The following is a 16792-nucleotide window of genomic DNA, read 5'->3' on the forward strand; positions in this document are numbered from 1 at the left end:
TGCCTAATTCTAGAAGACTCCACTGGGCCTTGACAGCTGTGCTGTGCACCCTGACAGGCATTTATCAGGAAGGGTGCAAGCATGAACACATGCAGCACCCCTAGGTCTGCCAGTGTCCTCGGGCCTGTGTCCTCGAGGTGGAAGGATTGGCTCATGTCGTTAATAAGGTAAAGCACAGTGCTCAGGAAGCCAAAGGTCCGGGTCCTAAGTCCCAAAGGAAGAAGTACTCCCCACCCTAGGAAAAAGAAGTACACTTTTAAGTGACACGAGAAATGGTCTTTATTTGGAAAACGATTACAAAATTATCGTCCAAACTCAGAAGGCACAGCCAACACATACACACAAAGTAAACAAGGCAGGACTGTAGCAATAGCTCACTTAACAAAATTTTATCTGACTTTGGGTGGAGGAACTTTCCCAAGTAAAAATCAACTGGAGTGCTCTGTACAAAGCTTTCCTAATGTCTAATCTCATTAATGAATTACTTTCCTTTGCAGCTTTTAAATCTTGAGCTAAGCCTTCAGAATGATTTATTGAAAAGTCTTATTCAGTTCAGTTTTAGAGAAGAAAACTACAACTTCTCAAAGTTTAGTTTAACACGGTCTCCTCTTCGCAAGCATTAGATATCTTTAGCTTGGCTGTTCCTATTTCCACCTCTGTCCCAGCTCTTTTAGATCACGTTATTTATTTTTAAGGATCCATCTTTTTTGACATGTCTAGCAATCTAATGACATAATCTTTAGTTTTCATTATGATTGTCATTTACTTCACTTGCTTCTGTCTCCCTTCTCCTTTGGCACTCCTCGTTAAGAACACTTAGTATTTTGACCTTTCCACCTTGAACCTCATACTAACCACCCCGTCTATGCCGGCCTCGATCTCATCATTTTCTTTAACTGCCCCAACTCCCTTTGGAGTCCCGGTCAAGATAAGATCTCCTTCTTCCAAGGTTATTATCTTGGAAACATAGCTGATGATGTAGGGGATGGAAAAGATCATAGATGACGTTTTGCCCTCCTGCCTGAGCTCTCCGTTGACCTTGAGCCACAGTGTTAGGGTATGAGGGTCAGGAATCTTCTCCTTGGGCACGAAGGCGCTGACCGGACAGGATGACGTGAAGCTCTTGGCCAGGGTCCACGGTAGTCCCTTCTTCTTGCACTCGTCCTGCACATCTCTGGCAGTCATATCCAGGCACAGGGCGTAGCCGGCCACGTAGTCCATGGCTGCAGCCTCCGGGACCGCTTCACCACGCCTGCCCAGAAGCACTCCCAACTCCACCTCGTGGTGGAGGTTCCGACAGTAAGCGGGCATTAGCACCGGTGAGCCCTCCGGAGCGTACGCGGTGGACGGCTTCAGGAAAAGCACAGGCTCGCTCAGCACGGTGCTGCGCATCTCCTTGACGTGGTCTGCGTAGTTCCTCCCCACGCAAACGATATTCTTGCCCCACTCCCAGAAGCGAGACAGCGGCTTGGTGGAAGCCATGGTCTAACCGTGGGTCACGTGACAACCGACTCCTCTGCACTACGGCGGCCTCCAGGGGACTCGCTGCCTTCGGACGCTGTCCAGACCGCAGTGGCCCCGCCCTTCCTTGCGCAGCAGCAGGACGCTGAGGTCAGCGAAAGGTCTTGGCGCGCGGGCGACTGCCCCAGAGAGACCAGGAGGCGCACGCTCAGCCTCCCACCTCCTCCTCCACCTACTTCCAGACCCGGTCTCCCAGCCAAGGCTTCCAGGGCAGGTAGGGAACATTTTGGGCAGGAGTTACTGATTGGCTAGGGGCGGCGCGGCGATGCGAGACAGGCACTGGTTGGCTGTGAGCTCTATGGGCGGACACTACTGGATTGAGGGCGCGGCGTTTTAGTAAAGACCAGGAGCTGATTGGTTGGGAGCAGTACGAGGAAGACACTGATTGGTTGCAGTCGCCAACGCCAGTGTTGATGCCCACGACGCTGGTGTTGCGGACTCCGCGACCCGGCTGTGCACCCCGTGGGTCATGGTGCTGGGTCGCGGGTCGCTGTGCCTCCGGAGCCTGTCAGTGCTGGGAGTCGCCTGCGCGCGCCGCGGTCTGGGTAAGTGTGTCTAGGCACTGACGCGGCGCGGCCGGGTGCCGGAGGCCGGACGTCGGTTGGGCGAGCCCTCGCTGTCTTCAGGCGCAGGTGCTGAGCGCCGCCGGGCGGGCGAGAAGCGGGGCCGGGCGTGTTGAGGGCCTTGGAATAGGCATCTGGCGCTGGCGGGGTTCGTGGCCCGGCATCGAGGCAGAGGGCTGGCACCCGCTCTCTCCCTGCCGGAGTCGGACTCCAGTTCTGGGGTCGCGACTTTAGTTTCTAAGTCAGTTTTTCCTCTCCTCTAACTGATGAGGCGACAGTGCGTTGCCAGAGCCCCGGAGCTGGCCAGCCTGAGTTCAGCTAGCCGGGAACTTTGGAACAATCGTGATTGAAAGTATGTGGACCATCTTTACTAAGAAGCCCGCTCGTTGAGAACCCCAGAAGTATGGGTCTCTTCATTTAAGGGATACCTCTTAGTGTCGCTGCTGAAGGCTGTTTAAGAGCTAGCCGAGGGTACAGTTACTACTGAGCAGCCGTTCATGGGAGTCTGAAGCTCAGCATTTGGTACCCCTGGAGCCCGCCCGGTGAGAAGAGGAAACTCTCTGAAACGTCTTTTGACGTTTGAGGAAAATAAAACATGTCTGTGGATTTGGCCTTGAGTATAGGGTGCAGGTCTGTGACCTCAATTCAAGCAGAATGTCCCTAGTTGCAAACTAAGGAGCTGGGAGTGATGAATTCCTTCCATAGGGGTGATCACCTCTTCTCCAGAGCAGTCAGGCTCTCTTCGGACCTAGAGTGGGTTGAGCACTAGTAATAACATGATCTTTATCCATGCACTGTTTGCTGTGTTTTGCCAGGAAATACATAAACAGGCTCGTATTCACCTGTTTTCAACCTCCGCCTGTCCATTGGCTTGGATAGTGCTAGGGCTTAGAGGAATTCAGATATTACAGAAACCCGATCTTACAGAAATGCTTGTTTTGCTGAACACAAGAATGGTCTGGAAAATGCCCAGCTGTTGTGCCAAAAAGGAGAAATGGGGGTCAGGGTTGTGACTCAGTGACAGAGCACTTCCCTAGAATGCTTAAAGCCTGGGGTTTTCACTCGAAGCACCACAAAATCAGACAAAAGAACAGTTTGGTTAGTTTTGCTGGCCTTGGTCATTAGAGTTGATAGTTTTATGTGCCGCAGGGTCAAAGCTGTTGTTTTCTGAATTCCTTTTAAGAGAGACAGAGTCAGAGTCATTGTCTTCTACCACCTTGTGTGGTCTCCCTTTTTTTTTTTTTTTTTTTTTTTTTTTTTTTTTTTTTTCGGAGCTGGGGACCGAACCCAGGGCCTTGTGCTTGCTAGGCAAGCGCTCTACCACTGAGCTAAATCCCTAACCCCGGTCTCCCCACTCTTTAATAAAGCTGCGGCAGAACGGGTTTTTGGAGGCCACATATGCTTTTAGGTTGAATGAAGAGTTTACTGCTGAAATGTTCTGGCATCTGTCCATTGGGTGGAGTATAGTTTTGTCCCACAGTCACTTGCTGCCTCCTTGGCCCACCCCAGGGCGGTCCTCGCATGAGTTCTGAGTTCTTCAGCTTGAGTCCCAAACAGCAGTTTCTTCTATGCTGTCATTCTGAGAAAATACTGTTTGCTCCTCTGGCTGAAGGCCTGAGAAGGGCTGTAAGCTTAGAGGCTTGAACTCTGTTGGTGCAGAGGCCATGACTGGAGAGGAAGCAGCCACGCTCTGCTGTCTTTAGGCTTGAGTCACACTGCAGGCAGGGAGCACAGCCTGTAAGAATTCTTGAGAGGAAATGATCCCAAGTCTAGGCTGAGGCGTAGATCATTTGTGTTAAATGTCGGAGTCCATGCGGTTCTGTTCCTTCCACTGCAGATATAATATATATATAAATATAATATATATAAAGAGGCTGAGACAGAGGATTGCTGAATTTAAGGCCAGCCTGGGCTACATGGTCAATTTTGGTCTAGAAAGGGATATAGAGCAAGATCTATTTAAAAAAAAAAAAACTAATTAGTGGAGAGATGGCTTAGTGGTTAACAACACTGACTCCGGGGTTGGGGATTTAGCTCAGTGGTAGAGCGCTTGCCTAGGAATTGCAAGGCCCTGGGTTCGGTCCCCAGCTCCGGAAAAAAAGAACCCCCCAAAAAAAAAAAAAAAAAAAAAAAGAACACTGACTCCTCTTCCAAAGGTCCTGAGTTCAATTCCCAGCAACCACATGGTGACTCACCACCATCTGTAATGGGATCCGATGCCCTCTTCTGGTGTGTCTGAAGACAGCGACAATGTACTTATATACATAAAAGAAATAAATCTAAAAAAAAAAAAAAATCAATCAGACAAACCCCAAACCTAAAATGTACCTCTCCCCTCACTACCCAAAAAAACCCCCAAAATAACAATTCTGTACCTGAGACTGGGTGACTTACTTGGTCTTTGCTTTCCTGGAGGATGGAGAAAGGCAGCTGTTGAGCCGTGGGGTGCAAGGGACGTGGCCACTCTGGCCTGAGGCTCCTCCCGTGTGTCTCCTCAGGTCAGGCTCTGCTGGGCCTCTCTCTCTGTCACACAGACTTCAGGAAGAATCTGACCGTGCAGCAAGACATGATGAAGATCGAACTACTGCCTGCCCTGACTGACAACTACATGTACCTGATCATTGATGAGGACACCAAGGAGGCCGCCGTTGTGGACCCAGTGCAGCCACAGAAGGTGCGTGTGCCTCTTTCTGGCTACCTGCACCCTGCCACCCAATATCCAGTTCTCATCCACATAGGTTACGACCACAGAGCCTTTATGGCCTTGTGGAGGCTAGGTGGGCATTAGTTCATTCAGTCGTCAGCTGGCTGTGGTGGTGCACACCTTTAATCCCAGGAGGCAGAGGCAGGCAGATCTCTGAGTTCTGGCCAGCCTGGTCTACAGAGCAAGTTCCAGGTCAGCCAAGGCTACACAGAAAAATCCTTTCTAAAAAAAAAAAAAAAAAAAAAAAAAAGGCAAAAAAGCAAAACAACAAAAACAAAGTTGTCTAGTCACTGGTAAGTGGGGTGGTAAGAAGGGCACAGGAGAACTCGGGCTGTTTTGGCAAGCCTGATACACATTTTTAAACCCGTGTGCCCTGATGTATGTGAGTCCTTCCTTCTGCCTCATCTTCCATGCATCTGCCCCGGGAGCTGTGGGTGACTTCAGTCAGAGCGACTGGGGCTAGGGTAGGTTATGGACGATATGAGTTGATGGAAAAAGGGAAAACTTTTCTGCCTGTTGTCTGGAGTGTGGTAGTCAGCAGAGGTGGGAAGAGGGCTGGGCACCCACTCTGCAGGCAGGCGAGCCAGGCCCAGAAGTGTGACCAGCCTTCATTCTGCCTTCCCTGTGGCTGTAGGTTATAGAGACTGTGAAAAAGCACCGTGTGAAACTGACCACAGTGCTCACCACTCACCACCACTGGTAAGTGCTCAGCCTGCGATGTACCTGCGGGTGGGGCCTGTCATTCACCTGGGAAGTCACTGTACTTAGACAGGGCAGACCCTTGAGCAGGCAGGATTCAGAGAACGCGCCAAAACTCCCGCCTGTGTCTTGCCTTTTGGCTATTTTGTGGGTTCTTCTTGCTACCACCCTCCACCCCTTTCCTTCCACCCTTTCAGCTCCCTGACACTAGTAGCACCAAATAGGAGAGAGAGGAGAGATAGAAGGGCAAGGGGGTGGCACTGTTGTTAGATTACTTCCTGCTGATGAGGGGCATCCAGTTCCTTGGGGCAAGTTTGATCTCTTAGCCTACAGAATATATAATTTCTTCTTCCTGTTCGTTCATCCTTGTGCATGACTAACAAACCATGACCAACAGCAACCAACCAACAACCTACCCAGAGCAACACCCCCTCTCGGCCCCTAACGTTTCTGTCCTCTCCGAAAAGTCCCCAGAATTCCGAACATCACACACTCACAGAAACTATCTATAGCTGGCAAAGTGACACCTCTGCTAGAGCACAAGGCACATCGTAGTCACCTGCTGTGGACAGCCCTGTACATAATATGTCTATGTTTTTCAAAAGAAACCAAAAATTTCACTACTCCTGCCTTCTTTCTCTTGGGCCAATGACCTCTGGGTTCCACCAATGTGGCAACTTCCAGGTAAGGTCCTTGTGATGTGTGAAGAGGAGCAGAGGGTATGGCCAGCACCCTCAGACACAAGTGTCCATGGCTGTCTCTATAAAGCTAGGCTTCTCTGGTCACAGGAGACCCCCAGAGGCCGCCTTCGCATATGTTAGGGAAGAGAGGGAGTACCAGAAGTGGGGACAGCGATTGGGATGTAAAGTGAATGAATGAATGAATGAATGAATGAATGAATGAATGAATAAAAAACATGATATTAGCATCTCTTCATGTCAGAGGAAAAAAAAAGAGTAGGTGGGCATCAGTATTTCTTAACAAGTAAAACCAAAACCCAGCGAAATGGGGAGACAGAGGCAAGCGGGGCTCTGAAGACTGACTGTAGTCATTGTATAGACTGTAATCTTGTCATATAGTGAGCTCCAGACTGAGAAGTGTGGTGGATTGGCTTCTGTTCTTGGCTTGGTTTTGGAGTTTTGAGATGGGATTCCATTATGACACAGGCTGGCCTTGAACTTACGGCTTTGAGGTAGTGTTGCTCGAAGCCTTATTTCTGGCTTTTCTTCTTTTCTTGGTTTTTGTTTGTTCATTTGTTTGTTTGTTTGTTTTTGTTTTTGAACCAGGGTCGCTGGCTGGCCTAGAACCTGCTTTTTAGATCTTTTGAGGGTCTGCAAAGGTAGAAGAGGCATCTGCCTGGTACTTGTTTTCTTTTCTGAATGACACCATGGAGAAAGCCAGAGCCTTTCTCTTTGGTGCTGCCCCAGGAACTCCTAGTGATTTCTATGATGTAGGCAAAGCTTGACTTGTGCCTTTCTGTCACTCTGTCTTTGTCACTGCTTTAGTGGGTCTCATGGCCAAGCCTCTGAGGTCCGAGGCTCCTGGGGACAGGGAGTTTAGCCTTAGTCTTCGCCTGTGCTACTCAGCATGGCTCTGTTTTTCAGGCTCCTTCCCCTGGGCTCCCTGTTGCTGATGCGTCCACCTTTGGGGATCTGGTGGGAGCTGCCTCGCAGCCATCAAACCCTTCCCACACTCTGCATTCTCTCTTCCACCTCAGTAACTATTACTTCTGGTGCCTCTTTCTGATAATGTGGAGGATTCTGGATTTTTCTATCACCTTCTCTCATTTATGTCCCCATCAAGCCCAAGGCTAGGCCTCAGGTTTGGCCTGTGGCTCACATGACTGTCAAGTTGTGTTATTGCTTATTGACAGTGACATTTTTAGGTGATGAGGCCATGGTGCATCCTGGCCCGTGTGGCCTCTGCCCTGGAGGCAGTGGAGCAGAGGGCTGGGCCGCGTGTTCCTTCCTGTTACCGAGAGGCCTGCTGCTTCATGGGTTGCTTAACTATGGAGTAACGCAGCCAAGGGGTGACAGGACATAGGTGTTTCCATTCCTCATCTTGGAGCTGAAGATGATTCGCAGTGTGGGTGGGATATTCCTAGCTGTGCCCGTGATCACGGCCCTGCTCCCTGCTGCTGTCTTTTGTAAAGGACCCTGGGGTGGCCCAGGAGGGGCCTCCACCCTGGCTGTCCTGAGCACTACCTGCACACACATCTCCCCCAGGTGGGCGGTGGCGTGCTTCTAGAAGTTCCCAGCATAGCCTTTGCCAAGCGCTGGCCCAAACTGGGTTGTACATTAGGATTACCTGAGGAAACTCCACACCCCAAATCCCCACCCTGGTTCCCAACCCTTCAGAGGCTTCTGTGCAACTGGGAGCTCTCCTAGTGATTTCCTGCGCCCCACACCATGTGAAACCAGGCCTGGGACTCTCTGGCTGTGTGAAAGTTGTTTTCAGTGCTGCCAAATGGCAGGTAAAAAGTGGTTCCTGGCTGCTGCCTGTTTCTCCTGGAAGACATAGAGGCAGAGTGAAAAGTGCATTTGGTTGAGGGTTGAAGGCAAGCGAGTGGCCCGTTTCACTTCAGCAGCTCATCCCGGGCCTCCTGTTTGACTTCTAGGGACCATGCTGGTGGGAACGAGAAGTTGGTGAAGCTGGAACCTGGGCTGAAGGTTTATGGAGGTGATGACCGCATTGGGGCCTTGACCCACAAGGTCACACACCTTTCCACACTGCAGGTATGTATCAAGCCATCGGGAGAGCGCTGGAGACATCCTGGCAGGATGCAGGGGTCCCCAGACATCATTTGGAGAGCAGCTGGCTGGCAAGGGCCTGCTTCAGCATCGCTTGACCGGTCCCTCTGTTTGAGCATAGTGAGAAGTCAGCTGCAGTGTGTGACTGGAACTGGGGAAGGGCACAGAGTGGCCCAGAGACCTTACGGAGGCCCTCTGGATCTTTGCGATTTCTTGGATATGGTGGAGGAGCATATTCCTTTCTGAGTCTCTGTGTGTTTGCATTGCTGGGTCAGCTTTAGGTTTGAACCCTTAAAGAGCGGGGAGTGGGGTGGGTCAGAAGAGAAGTATCCTTTGTGGGGAAATGCCTGGTTTTGATTTGATTCAGTTATGGAGGCAGAAACAAAATAGGCGGGTTTTGGTTTTATCCTTGAGCACACACCCCTGAGCATCTGTACCTGCTAGGCTGAGATAGCAGAGATCCTTGGCCCCTCCTTGTCTGTGTCCAGTGGCCGGCTACAGGCCTGGGCTGCTCTGCAAGTGTCTAGAATACAGACAGATCCTGGGCTGAGCATATCCGGGTGGTCAGGAAGGGGCAGGTCATCAAGAGCCAGCAATGATGTCACTGGCAATGGTCTAAAAAGGTTCCTGGTGGCCGGGCTCACCCCGGACTTCTATTTCAGGTGGGGTCTCTCAGTGTCAAATGTCTGTCAACACCCTGCCATACTTCAGGGCACATCTGTTACTTTGTGAGCAAGCCTGGTAGCTCAGAGCCTTCTGCTGTGTTCACAGGTGAGTGGGGAGGCTGGGAGGTCTCTGTGAAGACTCCTTGGCGTTGGTTATGTGAGGAAAACCCCTGTGTAGAGAAGCAGGGTATTCCCTGTCTGACCTAGCAGGAGCCGCATCTTCTCCAGCCCCACGTCCCACATAAGGAAGCCACAGCCACCACGATGGAGCCTGGGGTTTGCTTCAAACCAGAGTGCAAAGGAACTCTCGGAGTTGAGTGTAGGCTGCTGTGTACCTGGCTGCTGCAGCAGGAGTCTGAGGGGGACACTCTGTTTGTGGTGTTCACCCCTCTATGCCAACTCAACCCTTACCCTCTAGCAGCCAACAGATAGGCATGAGTTGGAGGGGTTCTGAGGAAGACCCCAGGGGTTCCAAGATGCCTTCCTGAAGCCTTGCAGAGGGTCCTGTGGTCTGGGCTAGGCCAGCACAGGGTAGTACCCCCACCCTAGCTTGGGTGACATGAACCCAGTGACCCTGCAGAGCCAGAAGCCTGACTTTGCAGTGAGAGGTTCATGAGGCTAAGTCAGACCCTGGAGCAATGTGTGCGTTCACACTTAGTACAGCAGAGCTTTGTCCAGAAATCAGAGGAATGTGCCATATTTGAAGAAAAAAGGAGTCAGTGCTGGTGCTGATTGGGAGCCTGTGAGGTGAAACAACCTCGAGACAACAGCGCTGAACAGCTTGGGCCTCCTGAGGGCGGGGAGCTGGGACCAGTGTGGGCAGGGGACTGCGTGGGGTGGGAGCAGGGGGCCAGCATGGGCAGGGGACCGTGTGGGGTGGGAGCAGGGGGCCAGCGTGGGCAGGGGACCGCGTGGGGTGGGAGCAGGGGGCCAGCATGGGCAGGGGACCACGTGGGGTGGGAGCAGGGGGCCAGCGTGGGCAGGGGACCGTGTGGGGTGGGAGCAGGGGGCCAGCGTGGGCAGGGGACCGTGTGGGGTGGGAGCAGGGGGCCAGCGTGGGCAGGGCTCTGGGGACTAGGGCCTGGGGCCTGGCTCCTACTGTTGTGATACATTGCATGATGACGCAGTTCCATCCCGTGGCAGCTACTGGGGTGCAGAGCCTAGCTGGAGAACATGTCTGCCTGTCCTTAATGAGGTCGCAGCAGGGCTTTTAGGCAGGAGAAGTTGGGTGGGGACTCAGATTCCCTTGGGAAACATGGAATTGCTCAGGAACCCCAACCTGTTTTAAACACGGTACAGAATGCCAAGGTTTTTGTGTTCGATTTTGGTTTTAGACAGGGTCTGTGTAGCCCAGGCTGTCCTGGAACTCGTTGCCATCCTCCTGCCTTAGCTTCCTGGGTTGTGGGGATTACAGTGGGAGCCAGCATGCCTGGCCCGATTTTCCTGTCTCTATCATGGCATTCGGTGGTTCATGTTCAGGCCCTGGGTTCACCTCCACCCTGCGTAGCACTGGTTCTCAACCTTCCTAATGCTGTAACCCTTTCATACTATGGTGACCACCCAACGATAAAATTATTTTCATTGCTACTTCATAACTGTAATTTGAAGCTCTTATGAGTCTCAGCATAAATATCTAATATGCAGGATATATGATATGTGACCCACATGACCCTGGGGTCACGATCCACAGGTTGAGAACTGCTCTATAAAGTAGAGAGCTGTAGCTCTCTATGGCGCCTCTGTGCGCTCATGCTCGGTTGTGGTTGGTGGCTTTGGTTGGGGTTTTCTGAACTGCAGTACTGCTGTGGTAAAATGCTGATAATCATATGGTCCTCAGCTTGTGACCATCACGGTTAACTGAGGTGTAGATGCAGCGGGCCCACTCCTGCTGGCATGGCTGTGTGCCCTGCAACAGCCTCTGTGTCAGTGTCTGTAAGAGCAGATGGCAGCGCCTCCCTTCCGGGGTATCCTGGGCTGATAATGGGACATCAGGACATGCCAGCCTTGGGAGAAGGGGTGTGTGGTGTGTGTGTGGTGTGTGGTGTGTGTGTGATATGTGATGTGTGTGTGTGTGCGTGTGTAGTATGTGGTGTGTATGTGTAGTATGTGATGTGTGTGTAGTATGTGGTGTGTGTGTTGGCTGTCATTCCCCAGGTACACTTGTATTGGTTAATTTTTTGTCAATTTGACACAAATTATAGTCTTCTGGGAAGAAAAAAAACCTCAATTGAGAAAAAACGCCTCCATTAGATCGGCAAGGCAGTGGGGAATTTCCTTGATTAACAATTGTGGGTGGGTCCAGGCAGACATGGTGTCCTGGCTTCTCTGAGAAAGCAAGCCGAGCAAGCCAGTGAGCAGTTGTCCTTCATGGTCTCCGCTTCACTTCCTGCTTCCAGGGTCCTGCCCCGACTTCCCTTCCTGGGAGCTGTCAGATGGAGTTAATCCTGCCCTTTCTGAGTTAGAGTCCACATCAACAGAGAAGAGCCCAGGACAACACTGCCTACTTTGTCGTGGTCGGGGATGGGGGTGGATTTCTCTTAGCAGCCCAGAGCCTTTCCAGGCAGGGTGAGCCAGCCAGCATGCTTGGGTTCTTACATGAAGCTGGGCATGAGGCTCCGTTCCTGATGCCTGCAAGGCAAGCATTTTCCGCAAACCAATCTCCTCATCCCCGTTCTACATTGACAGTGATGGAGGCCAAGGCCCATATATTAGGCAGGTGTGGTATCACTTAGCTGAGCTTAGAGCTGGGTCTCTCATGACTCTCCTCTAACAGAAGGTGCTGGGTGCCATGGTGGGTGCTACAGGATGTAGGCCCCATGATGTCCTGCACCTTCCATGACTGATGGTGGCAGCACCTGGTCTGCCTGCGATGAGGGTTTCGCCGTAGCGAGGTTTGCTGGGCAAGCTTTGGCATCAGCAGTGAGAGCTGGAGATGAGACATGTACTCTTAGTAGCCCAGGACATCGAGCAGCTCCCACTCCAGATGACTTGAGGGGTACAGGAGTGGGGAGTGGAGGTGGGGATAGCCAACACAAGGGTGTGGTGGGAGGGAGGACCAGGCATCTTCTGCAGCTGTAATGTTGGATAAAGCCTGCCGAGGCAGAGATAGACAGACTGGGCACAACAGGGGACAGTACAGGGGACAGGCTGGCAGAAAGTGTTTAGGAGGGTAAGTTTAGGGCTTCGGGTTTGGAATCCCTCCTTGTGGCTGTCAGGTGGAGGCTCAGGAGCAGTGTGGTACCCGGGAAGGGCAGTCAAGGTGAACCACGGCACCGTGAGAGCCCTGAGCCAGGCTGGCCACAGTGGACAACCCAGTGGAGTGTAGGGAACAGAAGCAGCCAGCTTGTCCTACCGATGCTGGGGTGAGACCCAGAGCAGTGCTAGTCTGGGGATCGGGAAAGGAATGCCTCAGATATTCTCAGCAAAAGGAGGAAGAGGGTTAAACATGGATGCCAGGAGAAGGGGGGCATCCAATCTAGGAAGGGCCCAGGGAGGGCTGCTGAGAGGTGGGACATGGACTGGGTTTGTGGTGATTTCAGCTACGGTGGGACTGAGGCACTGAAGGTGGGTCAGGGTACCCTGGGTTTCAACCCCAAACAGTGGGTCAGTGGCTATGGTTGAAACTGACAGGATGGGGCTCTGTGCACAGCCTTGTGCCACTGTGGGTAAAGATGCCTTTTGGTGTATGGGTGCAGGGTGGGGGCTGTGGTGCTCTGGTGTCTGTCCATAAGTTTGGGGCTTAGCTCCAAGTGCAGATGTGTGAGCTGACCCTGAGACACTGTCGCTGTGCCTTTTCAGGTGACACATTGTTTGTTGCTGGCTGTGGGAAGTTCTATGAGGGAACCGCAGACGAGATGTACAAGGCGCTGCTTGAAGTCTTAGGCCGGCTTCCTCCAGACACAGTAGGCAGTGCCTCCTTTCCCAAAGGCCCCGCATGCCCCAGGGGCAAAGCTGCTGCCTGCTGGACCCACTTTCAGGCCCAAGAGCTGTCCCTGCTTTCCCGGCTGGGCTGTGTGAGGTGGAGCCCCTGGCCAGCCTCAGCTCCAAGCTGAGGGGAGAAGTGGGCGGAGCCACAGCCTTACAGACTTTTATTAGTATTTATTCTGTGTGGCCTCGTAGTGTCCTCTAGTGCACACACGGTGTGGGCTGCCAAGTCAGGCTAAGACATGACATGGCCCTGTGTTGGCTTTTTCTTCAGAAAGTCTACTGTGGCCATGAATACACCGTAAACAACCTTAAGTTTGCGCGCCATGTGGAGCCCGGCAATACCGCCGTTCAAGAGAAACTGGCCTGGGCCAAGGTGAGTGGGTGAAATCCCAGAGCATGGCTTAGGGTCCTGTCATGGCACAGACCTTTCCAAGGGCCTGGATGCGGACACACAGCATGGCCTGGACAGCAGGTGGAAGCAGGTGTCACAGCTCAGTGCTGGTCACTGCAGTAAAATCTAACTGAAGAGCACAGTGCGGGCCTCAGACTCTGCATCTTAGCACAAGAGGCCCAGGCTTCAGGGTCCAGCCCTGCTCCACACATACTGAGCCGTGAGTCAGCCAGACCCCAGGTGAAGAACCTGCTTCCGCTGTCAGATCCTCATCTGAGGGGTTTACCTCCGAGATAGCACCAGTGAGCCCAAGGCAGGGGCTGAGAGCGCTGCTTGAAACCAGGCCCTGCCTTCCGGTCATTCCCTGTAGACGTTGTTGGTGAGCTGTGCACACCTGGGGGCTGCAGCGTCCGTCTGCCGAGCTCAAGAAGGGCTCTCCCTTGTGTCCTTGAGTCCGCTGTGCCACTGTTTAAAATGAACACTCTATCCAGCAGCTTTCCACACAGGGAAGGGGTCACAAGGTAGCCCTAGAAAGTTTGGCTTACCTGCAATCCCAGCCCTGGGAGACTGCGTGTGCAAGAGAGTCAGGAGTTCCAGACTAGTCTCAGCTACTTTGTGTGTTCTTAGCTAGTCTGGGGTACGTGCCATCTCAGAACAGCAAAGAATTCAAATACTGAGTCAGGTGCAGGCAGTGGCCCATATCTAATCTACTTAAGAGACCGAAGGGGTCAATGCTGCAAGTTCAAGGCCCACCTGAGCAGTGCGTCAAAGCCATCACCTCAGAAAAATAAACCCCCAGTTAGTTAATCATATCATGCCGGATTTATCCTACGTATACATTCAATATCCTCATAAAGCCCCACTGTGTGCACACTGTCCATACTGTGATACCATTCTGCAACTTACTTTGTTTCCTTATTTCCCTTGGTGCTGGGGACCAAACCCAGGGCCTCACAATGCCAGACAAGCGACTTTGAGGGTAACTTACACGCATGCGAGTGTCTTGAATGAACCTGTAGTTAGATGAACTTTTGACAGTGCACACCCACATATCCCTGCCATACTCGAGCTGGCAGCACTGCTGGATGCCTCTGGAAGGCACTTTTTAAAAGATTTATTTAGATTTTTCATATATGAATGTTTTACCTGCATGTACCTATGTGTATCACATGCATGACTGGTGCCCATGGAGGCCAGAAGAGGACGCCAGAGCCCCTGAAATTGGAGTTAAAGGTACTTGAGGGTTCCCATGCGGGTGCTGGGAACTGAACCTGGATCCTTTGCAAGAGCAGCTGGTGCTCCTAACCACTGAGCCACCTCTCCAACCCCTCCCCAACAAGTCATCCTTGACTCACAGCACCCTTCGTTGGCAGGTGCCCTGTTTTCTAGCACTCAGCTGCCCTTCTAGGTGGTTCTATAACAGAACCATAGGCTCTTCCTCGCTTCTCCAGCTCCCACTCACCCTGTGTCACATGGCTCACTCCAGGAGTTCATCCGTCAGCTGTGGGTGAACCCTCTGTGTGCTTCTGAGTCATGAGTAAAGGGCTGTGCGTGCTGTGTACATCTTCTTGTTCTTGCCGTTTGTTTGTTTGTTTGTTTGTTTGTTTGTGCTCATAGTTGTTTAAAATTGGACTTGCTGAACCTTATTAGCCAAATGTATGTTTAACTCTAGAACTGATTTTCAAAACTGGAAAATCGATCCTGCTGTTTAATGTTTCCCTCTGGACACCTGTAGTTCCTGATGCTTTGCATGTTAACGAGTATTGGTGTTTCCAGCCTTTTTTATAACCCTTGGCTTTATGTCTCCTGGCATTGAGGGAGGTTCGTGTGGGGGGCTGCAGCTCCTGTCCCAGCTCTGTCCCTGAGGCCTCCACATTGCCCAACAATAGTCGGACAAGAGCTTCAGACCCCTGCACTTATGAATGCCTCAACTTTGGTTTAGCTCTGTTAGCGTCGTCTCTGCCATGGTCTGTGACACTCAGGAGCAAGGCTGTCCATGTGAGGTAGTCGCAGTGCCCTCCAGTTCTTCACTGCTTGGCCACTCCCCAGGTATTTCCTGGGAGCTCCTGGCATGGGGAGTCAGCCCCTCTCATCCTGTGCTGGGAGCCCAAGTCACTGCTCCCCCACCATGCTGCTTTTGTTGTTGGGGGGCTTGCTAGCTTTGCTTTTGTTTTTGTTGTGTGGAACATAAAACTCACAGTAATGAAGACAGGACTCACCTACCCGGCAGAGGCAGCATAGAGACAGGGCTGGCACAGTAGTGCAGCAGTTGACCCTTGGGGACACCAAGACCACTGCTAGCCCCTTCCATGAGCCCAGCCTTACTCAAAGCATCCAGAACCCCACTTGTCTGCCCTGTCTGCTCTTGCTGTGCCACCTAGGATAGACTTGGGATTTTAGCTCACTAAGGTATTTGAAAGGTGGGAACCATTGGTTCCTATGTGACAGTTGTCCCTATGTGACAGTTGTCCCTATGTGACAGTGGTATCTTTTACAGGAGAAGAGTGCCATCGGGGAGCCCACGGTGCCATCCACCCTGGCAGAGGAGTTCACTTACAACCCCTTCATGAGAGTGAAGTAAGTTGGTGGGGGGGCCCTCTCTCAGCTGCACCCTCCTGTGGGAGCTCATGGTTTATGACACGAGATGAACCAGGGCTGAGCCCATTCTGAAATGAGCAGGCCTGACCCTCACACCCTAGCTTTCCTAAGTGTACCCAAGAGGCAAGCTGTGTCCTAGAAATGTGAGGTGATTTCCCTGGCATCTTACAAGGATGTGAGGACCAGGACCCACCGGGGAGTGACTTCACGGGGCTTCCTTAGGGTCCTTGAAGCTCTTGGGCCTCTGGGCTGGGTAGGCAGTGGTGGCTCCCACCTGTGTACCTGGGGCAGCTGCTAAACTTGCTTAGTCCTAGCGGTTTTCTGCATAAGGGTGTCCCAGGCTCTTGGCTATGGTCTCTCGCCTCCACAGGGAGAAGACCGTGCAGCAGCACGCTGGAGAGACCGACCCTGTGACCACCATGAGGGCCATCCGCAGGGAGAAAGACCAGTTCAAGGTGCCTCGGGACTGAGGAACACAGGGACAGGGACTTTTAACTGACTGTCCTGCTGCTAAAGCAGGACCTAGTCTAATTTTAAGTTAATTCAGAGCCCTTAGCTTGTGTTATCAAATGTTCTAATGCATATTTATAAGAGAAAAAGGTTTAAAGTATTTATTCCCATAACCTCTGCCTCTGGACTCTGTATTGCCTCTGTCTCTACAGATCTGTAACCTCAGGGTCCTATGGTCCCATGACATCCAGTTGGTTCCAGTTTGTTCGAGTGGTGCTTGCTCTGGGAGGGGCTGAGTCTGGGTAGGCCCCTTGGCATCCTAGCTCTTTGGAAAGGAGATGGCTGGCACCTTTCTGGGCTCTTCTTCCCTTTTCAACGAGCCTCATGGGTGACAACCACTTCCAGGAATTAGTACCTGTGTGTGTCTGTGTTAGCATTTTCACAAGATTGCTTCTGTGCCAGTGTGAGTGGACTCAAGTCCTTGAGAACAGGTTGTGTCACAGCCTTTTCACTCCCGTACTGTA

At 52.0% G+C, this 16792-nt stretch overlaps 2 protein-coding genes across 2 annotated transcripts; one reads left to right on the top strand and one right to left on the bottom strand.

The window, feature by feature from the left end:
* Positions 1–254: 254 nt before the first annotated feature.
* Fahd1 (fumarylacetoacetate hydrolase domain containing 1) lies at positions 255–1749 on the bottom strand. The gene has a single exon (XM_032912718.1). It carries the CDS (start codon positions 1480–1482, stop codon positions 817–819), a length of 666 nt encoding a protein of 221 aa, XP_032768609.1. The 5' UTR covers positions 1483–1749; the 3' UTR covers positions 255–816.
* A 161-nt stretch (positions 1750–1910) lies between these two features.
* On the top strand, positions 1911–16446 carry Hagh (hydroxyacylglutathione hydrolase). The gene is made up of 9 exons (XM_032912719.1): positions 1911–2066; positions 4583–4758; positions 5423–5487; positions 8105–8222; positions 8900–9008; positions 12701–12804; positions 13101–13202; positions 15718–15797; positions 16189–16446. Exons 1-9 carry the CDS (start codon positions 1991–1993, stop codon positions 16286–16288), a joined length of 930 nt encoding a protein of 309 aa, XP_032768610.1. The 5' UTR covers positions 1911–1990; the 3' UTR covers positions 16289–16446.
* The last annotated feature ends 346 nt before the right edge of the window (positions 16447–16792 follow it).

The sequence above is a fragment of the Rattus rattus genome, chromosome 9 (genome assembly GCF_011064425.1).
Source record: "Rattus rattus isolate New Zealand chromosome 9, Rrattus_CSIRO_v1, whole genome shotgun sequence".
NCBI classification, from domain to species: domain Eukaryota; kingdom Metazoa; phylum Chordata; class Mammalia; order Rodentia; family Muridae; genus Rattus; species Rattus rattus.